Source organism: Toxoplasma gondii (genome assembly GCF_000006565.2).
Source record: "Toxoplasma gondii ME49 unplaced genomic scaffold asmbl.1813, whole genome shotgun sequence".
Lineage (NCBI taxonomy): Eukaryota > Apicomplexa > Conoidasida > Eucoccidiorida > Sarcocystidae > Toxoplasma > Toxoplasma gondii.
The window spans coordinates 3,018-11,155 of record NW_017383887.1 but is presented as its reverse complement, the minus strand read 5'-3'; the positions used below and the strand labels follow the sequence as shown (position 1 = coordinate 11,155).

The 8,138-nt window shown below is 54.4% G+C and overlaps 1 protein-coding gene across 1 annotated transcript; it reads right to left on the bottom strand.

The window, feature by feature from the left end:
• Positions 1–6,954: 6,954 nt before the first annotated feature.
• On the bottom strand, positions 6,955–7,323 carry TGME49_279560 (hypothetical protein; the record flags this gene model as incomplete). The annotated part of the gene is made up of 1 exon (XM_018781844.1): positions 6,955–7,323. The coding sequence occupies one exon, from the start codon at positions 7,321–7,323 to the stop codon at positions 6,955–6,957; it is 369 nt and encodes a 122-aa protein (XP_018634673.1).
• Between the last annotated feature and the right edge of the window lie 815 nt (positions 7,324–8,138).

The following is an 8,138-nucleotide window of genomic DNA, read 5'->3' as shown; positions in this document are numbered from 1 at the left end:
GCTGCAGAACAGTGTCAAGGCGAAACGGAAATTGAACGCATCAACGGAACGTTGCACGCGACTGTCGCAGCACGCTCTCGTTCGACCCGGTGCGCACCCCACTCGTCTCTTTCCCCCATCCAAGTCTTATCAACAGGCAGAGAATGAGACCAGTGGTAGCGCGGTGTGCGCGACTCATTTTCTAAACAAGAATGACAACATCGGACATAGCTTCGCATCATCCATCGATACAAGGCGGTACACGACACATGCCACCTGCCGGCATTGCGTGGGATCAAGGCTTACGTGAGATTTCTGCAAGCGAATCACAAAGACGTAGCGTTCAGACTAACAGTGGACACCAGCGACGCGTACGCGTTCTCGATGTGCGCCTTCAAGCATCACAGTCCCATCGGGGGATTCAGCATCCACCCCCAAGTGTTGCCTCACACATTCGATGTCCCTCTCGGCTCATCAGACGGTAAAGAAGTGAGACACGAAACCGAGCCGCCACAAGCAGTACACATCAGGAAGTTTCCGGTGGCTGCTTGCCTGAGGAATCAGCGTTCTATGCTTGAAGGTGTGTCCCTGAATGACAAGAATTAACGACTTCAACTGCGACGCAAAATACGTCAGATGCCCTATTAGTCTGCCGCCACCACTGCCGAATGGTTGAGCAAAGTCCTCATCAATTCCAGCCCGCCTCCACCACAATGGTCCCAACCATGCTCAGTCCCCACTCATTGCCTACGACCTTTAAGCACATCCCCAGGATCGGCCGGATTCAATGCATGTGCCAGCTAACACCAATGCAGAGTTGTATAAGATGTGATGATTGCCCAGTCCGGTGTTTCACCGTCGCCTTCAGGGACCCACGTTGCACAGCCACAGTAATGCGCCTGACACGCTCCCGCCGCTTGTCAGTCTTCAAAAGTCCACGTCCACGCCTTCTGCATCCATTCTGACGACGAGGTGGAAGATCTACGGGTAACCCGGTGTAACTGACACTGCTGATCCGCCAACACACAGCTCTACTAGCTCGGGGAGGGGATCGCGAGACAGAACCGTCGGTAAACTGGTGACGAGGCCACGAACTAGCAACACTCCGCTTGCCCGCGGATAGACCTGGATGAAGAAGCCGCAAGGCTCACGTCGAAAGAAGAAAGACGCTGGCGTGGTCCATGCATGACACACGAAAAAAGCCTCGCGGATAGCAGACGCAGACAATCTCTCGCCTTATTCCAATGCGTTAGAAGGCAAACAATACGATGACGTATCACTGTTCCACCCCATCTATCTAGCACGTAATTCCAATGGAGAACAGGCATACGGGAAAAGAAACTCCCTCTCTTCAATGCCGCCGGAGGACCTGACGACAGAAATGCATCTGAGTAACGACAAGGATGCTACGTCGCATGCCCAGGACACAGTTGCCAAGATGATGAAAACACTCCGGTGAGTTCATGCGGCGCGGCCATTCTACAGTCGACGACCAATTCATGAAATGCCTTGTTGTGCCCGGTCTAGCGCCGTGCCATTTGATTGCGTTCAGAAGGTGAATCTCGTTTCCTACGACTCTGTACGGCATTAGGACGCGCTTGCAACCTGGCTATGCGTACTGCATCGTGCTGCAAAATTATGCCGCAGCGAAACCGAGATCGACTCGGTGGAGTGTTCATGGCTAGTACCCCAGCGCCCTGTCGTCCAACCATCTGCGCGGCCTTGTCCATTCCCAACACGTTATTGTTGTCTACAGCTACACGAAAAGGGGCAGGCTACTGTCGCCTCCTCCGCCGCTTCTCGTGACAAGTGCCAATATACATCCAACCTTTTTCCACTTGTGCATTGATACGAGCGAGCCGATTCGACGTCCTACGCCGCCACGCGTGAAATCGTCCTTACTCCTTCTATCTGAAAATGAATCACAACGCCGTGCGCTCCAGCAGACTGAGCCATGTGCTACACGCGATCCCATGGATCACCGGCGTTGTGGATCCAGCAACAACTGGAACCAAGGCAACGACACCGTCCTGCACCGCCGTCGCCACTGAACCTTCAGCCGACACCCGCGACGGCTGCCCCCAGCATGCTATGTCGACATACCTCCCCGTTGCCGAATACGCCAGAAAAAAGAACATCCAGATCGCACGCAAGACGCACTCCACTTTAACGCGTCACCGTTAGCAGCATTGCGGCTTGGAATAGCACACATACCACAGTCCAGCACACGTCCCGTAAATGGGCGCGGCGCCCTCGCGATCGGCTCGCCGGCCTCGCCCCGCTGGCTCCCAACATGCTCGGTGCTCCAGGCTTTGCTTACCATCTTTCCGCGAACACACAGAATCGATATGTCCAGACATAGTTAAGGCAACTCAGAAGGTTGGCGTTATGACACGTGACAATCGGACAATCCCTTGTACCTCTTCCGCCTCACAAGCCAACATACCTCAATGATCATGGAGTTTGGGTACGCGGCTGCCATTGTTCTTCAGTTTCCAACAGAACATTTTCACACCTCCTGCATCCATTAGCAGGGGTGGCCGGGTCCACGGGCAATCCGACCCAAGAGGCGTTGCAGTTCCGGCGACGTACGCGGGGCAACGACAACAGGATGCGATTGAGAGACACTTCCTTCGGGAGGCAGGTGGTGACGCCGTGCCTTCGCAACGGCAAGTTTCCAGCAAATGGTGCTGCAGCGAAAATCGACACGGCTCCGGCCGAAATAGTAGAGCCATCGCCCTGGCTCATCCACGACAGATATACAAAAAACATATGTTACACAGTACTCGCGACTAAGAGCACACTGATCATTCGGTAGCAGTGACTCCGCTCTTCAGCGAAGAAGCCGAAACTGGCACCAGAAAATACACCTGATTACTGACGAACGAGTTATGTATATTGCTCATAACGGAGTTGTCGATTCGATGAAAACACAACCGTGTCTTCAAGCGACGCGGCCATTGCCCAGTCGAGGACCAACTCACGAAATGCCCGGTCGTGCTCAAGCTGACGCTGGGTCCTCTGTTTGTGTACAGACAGTTGGGCGTCACCTCCTGCAACTGTGTAGATCATCTAGGTGCGCCAGCAACATGGTTTCGCGTACCGTCTTGTACTGCAGAGCCGTGACGCAACCATTCGGAGAAATAGTCAGCGGAACACTGCGCATCATTGTCTTAGCGGCGTTTCGCGTGACCAGCTGCGCACCTTCCTCGCATTCCAGACTGCGTCACTTTCATCATCGTCTACGTGGTAAGCAAAGGTGTATTCCGGCATCCTCAACCTCTTGATAAACGGCAAATGACATGCATTTGCCCTCCCTCTACTCGAGTACTGATACAAGGGAGATCTGAGCAGTTGTCATATCACTTCATGCACCCCATCACCCGTACTCCCTCTTTCTGAAAGCGAACCAGACCGCGGTACCGTTCAGACCAACAATGGACCCCATCAACACGTGCGTCTCGGTGCGATCACCACATGAGTCATTAACCGAACCGAATGCGTTCTCATGGATCACGAGGCTGGCGATTCCAGCACCACTGGCAACCAGAGAGACGACGCCTTCATGCATCACCCTCTCGTCTGGGGATACAGCATTCACCCTCAAGTGTTGCCTCATACATTCGCTGTTCCCCTCAGCTCGCCAGTCGATACACCAGATGAAACGCGAGGCCTCACTGCCAGAAGAAGTACACATTAGAGGTTTCCCGACGACCGCATGGCGCTTTTGAATGTCTGTCTTTCCACAAGCCGACGCACGCTACGCAAGCCCCATAACTAGGCCACGATTACAACAGCTCCTGATCAACTTCTTCGTCAGCTCCCGCCACTGGCGACTACATGAGCAAAGCCCTTATCATGTGCATTCTGCCTCACCCACACTGGAGCCCGCCGTGCACCAACCGCCACTCGTTGCCTACCGTCTTTTTGAGAACCAAACGTTTTGACGTGGCCGGACAGTTATGTTAGGCGACCGCAGCAACTGAGAAGCGCCAGTGCCATGTTCCACCATCGCCGGGGCCCACGTGGCACAGCCATTAGCGCACGCACCTGATGTGATCCGGCTACGGCTCAGCCGCCGATACTGAACGTCCACGCTTACACTTAGAAGCCGGGATTGACCGACCTACGAGAATACAACCCAACAGGCACTGCAGTTACAGCGACAGGCACAGCTCAACGACCAACACAGGCATTCGGAAGTAACGTGCTGCGATAGGCGAACGACACGGCCATACGCACACAACTCTGAACGCTTTGGCATGTATCGGTGCAAGTAGTATCAGCGCCCAAACAGATCGAATCGAGACGCGGCTCCGTCTCGGCCACGAAGAGACGAAAATGGCTTAGTGCCTAAATACGCACGTCTAAATACGCCACCGGAATCATGCACAACAAGCAATACCACGTGCCGTTTTTATGCTCCACCTTGTGCATAACACTCGCTAGAGGCAGCGCACTGCTCATATGGTACCGGTGACCCCGCTATTCAGCGCACAAACACAAAATGACAGTTCACGCAGTTACTGACAGAAATGCTACATCGCGCTCAGAATGAACTCACGCTTTCAGCGAAAATGAAGGCGTCCATTCATGTTTCACGGTCACTGATGATTCGTGAACCAATTCTTGACATGTTTAATTGTGGAATGGGTAACCCTGTACCTTCTGCGTGAGCGTCAAAGATTGCGTAGCGCCTCCTGGAACCTCTTTCGGCTACGACTGTGTTAGCATCCTGGTTTTGCGTACCGCACTATACTGCAGAGTTGTGGCACCGCTTTACGAAAAACAAAGTGGCTGAACGTTGCTGCCAATGCCTGCCCACTGTTCTTCGGCTCGGTAGTGCACCCCATTCTTAAGTCCACGTGACTATCATCAACTTGAAGTGGACGGGTCGCACGCTAGTGCGGCTTGACCGGCTGAGACAAAGCGCTGCGTCATCGGCACCCTTACATTCGCAGCAATATATTTCGCTTGCCGCCGCGCCGCCATCCCCTTTGTTTTGCTGCCGACGACACATAGCGCAATACCGTCAGACCAACACCTGACACCAGCGACGCATGCTTTCCGACATGACCATCACGGAAGCCATTCACTGAACTGACAGCGTCCTCACAGGTTACAAGCCAAATGAAGCCAGCAGCACTTGCAACAAAGACGACGAAGCTGTCGAGCATCACAGTCTCGTCAGGAGGTCCGGCGCCTACCTCCAATTGTTTCCGCATGCATTCGCCGTCCTCCCCGGCTGGCCAGACGGTACGGCAGATGAGGCGCGAATCCTGACCGCCACACGCAGTGCACCTGGGCGGCGTTTGGATGTTCTCACTGCACCGCTGAATAACCCTTGTTCTGTGGTCTAGCACACGTCAAACAAGCATGCGGATCCCAGGCCCTGATCGCCGCTGCAGCGAGTGCTAATTCACTGCCTTGCCTCCTCAGTTCCATACGAAGTACTCGCGCAACACACGAATTCTCGCCATCGATCCCACACAAAACGTGCCACTACTTCATCGAGTCCACCAACAGCTGCCTGCAGCCTTCTGCCACATTCGGGTATCGGACTGGAGAAATGTGACTACGTTAAGCAACTCCAGCGTACGAGCCAGGAGTCATGGTCAAGGAGCAATGCCGTGGCCCACAATTGCAAGTGCCCCCATAGTTCAATCATACACAACGTGCCTGACACGATTCCACTGTTTCACATTCTGCACGAGAACACGTTCACAGAAAATGCATCCTTTTGTCACAGTAAACAATCACCACAAATGATGGTAGAAAGCAGCACCATTCCCCTTCACGTACCATACAGCACTCGTTGCTTGCAGCGCAATATGCATATGGTAGAGGCAGAGCCACCATTCTACGAAAAAACAGCCACTGACAACAAACGTCAGTCTTGACGAGAATAGTACGCCATACCTTCAAAAATGCCTCGCCATTTCGAGGAAATCCACAATATTGATTCTTGCGTCAGGGTCGCTGCCATGCGGAAGACCAGTTCATGGCATGTCTCGTTGCCTGATCATCATCGAACTAAACATCTCATGAAATATACACAAGCAAACGTTAAAACTTGTTTCGTAGTACTAGGTTGACCACTTGAGCACGGCAGTGCCCTGAACTTGCGTACCAGCACACTCTGCGGAATCGTCATTTGTTACAGCGATACCGAATCGGCGGACCATTGCAAGCGATTGTCCAAGCGCCCTTCCACTGATCAGAGCTGGAACGCTGCCAACCGCTTTACTTGTACGTACAGCTAGCCGGTGACCGCTATCGCAGGGTGGCTTGCACTACTCACTCCTCCGATTCCGATAAACTACAGTTCTGTTGAAACTGAGGAGTCGCAATCCGATACCACTGGCGTCAGACTCACTCTCGCATCCTGAAACAGCGTCCCAGTACCCGTTTCGACAAACAGTGCACAACGAACGGGTGTGCTTCTCCGCGCGCTCACCACGTGCGCCCTCCACCGAATGAGTGCGTCCTCCCGGATTACGAGCCTGGCGATTCCACCACCACTCGCAACCACACCGACGACGCCTTCAAGCATCACAGTCCCGTCCGGGAATCCAGCAGTCACCATCAATGATTGCCTCAACCATTCACTGTCTCCCCCAGCTGGCAAGATGCTACAACAGTGAGACGCGAAGCCGGGCCGCCACACGCAGTCCACGTCGACGGTCTTTGCCTGCCCTCAGTGCACCGCTGAATTACTCTCGTTCTATGACTCAACAGTTGTCCGGCTCAACACTTGTCTGCCTAACACACCAATCCCACACCCTGACCGCCGCTACAACGACTCCCGATCAACGACGTGTGGTCCGGCCCCGATGAGGACTCCGGCGAGTCCTGGGACGACTCCATTCTCTCCGCCCTACCTCCACCACACTGCAGCCCGCCACGCACCCTCCTCCACTCGTTGCCTACCGCCTGTCCGCGAACGCCACGACTCAGCACGACCGAGGAGGTTTATCAGGCGATCGCAACCGTTGACTCAGAAGTCGTGATGGACCGCAAGTGCCGTGTTGTGCCATCGCCTGCAGGCTCCCCCGTGGCGCACCCAATAGGGACCGCGCCCGACACGGCTCCGCACCGCTTCTCAGTCTCCACCACAGCTCGTCCACACCTGCTGCATCCACTCTGACCACGGTGGACAGATCTGAGAACAATCCAACCTGACAGCGATTGTTGCCCCTCACCCACCTCCCCCACACATTTCGCAACAACCGCGTGAGGGAATCGGGAGACCCACGTCGCTCCAGCGGCCAGCGACAGGTTCAGGTCGTCGCGACGTTGGACGTTGCGGTACAGAGCACCAGAGCGAGCGTCTGCATGGTGCATGTTGAGTGCACAGAGGCAGCGCCTGGCTCAGACCCGGCGGCCGCATCAGGACCCATGAGAGCACAAACACACATATTAGCGCCTCACGCTGGACCCAACATCAACTTCAAATTATGCATTGTCACGCCGACATTCTGCGATACATTTCATACAGCACATGATAATACTAGAGCATTGATACGCACACGAACCATAGTAATTCCGCTTTTCAACGCAGACAGGAAACGTGAAAACAGCAATACATCTGAGTACCGACGAGGATGCCATGTCGCATGCTCAGGACACAGTTGCCGACGAGATGAAAGCACACCCGTGACTTCATGCGGCGCGGCCACTGCACAGTCGACGACCAACTCATGAAATGCCTTGTTGTGCCCGGGCCTAACGCCGTGCCATTTTATTATTTTTTTCAGCAAGTGAATCTCGTTTCCTAAGACTCTGTGCGGCATTAGGACAGGCTTGCAAGCTGGTTGTGTGTACCGCCTCAAGCTGCAGAACAGTGTCAAGGCGAAACGGAAATTGAACGCATCAACGGAACGTTGCACGCGACTGCCGCAGCACGCTCTCGTTCGACCAGCTGCGCACCCCGCTCGTCGCTTTCCCCCATCCAAGTCTTATCAACAGGCAGAGAATGAGACCAGTGGTAGCGCGGTGTGCGCGACTCATTTTTTATACAAGAATGACAACAGCGGACATGGCGTCCGCTCGCGGTGGGACAGCCATCGAGATCAAACGGTACACAACGCCTCCCTCCATACACCGGGATCGCTCCCTACTTGCGACAGCTGCAAACGAATCATAACGCAGTACCCGTC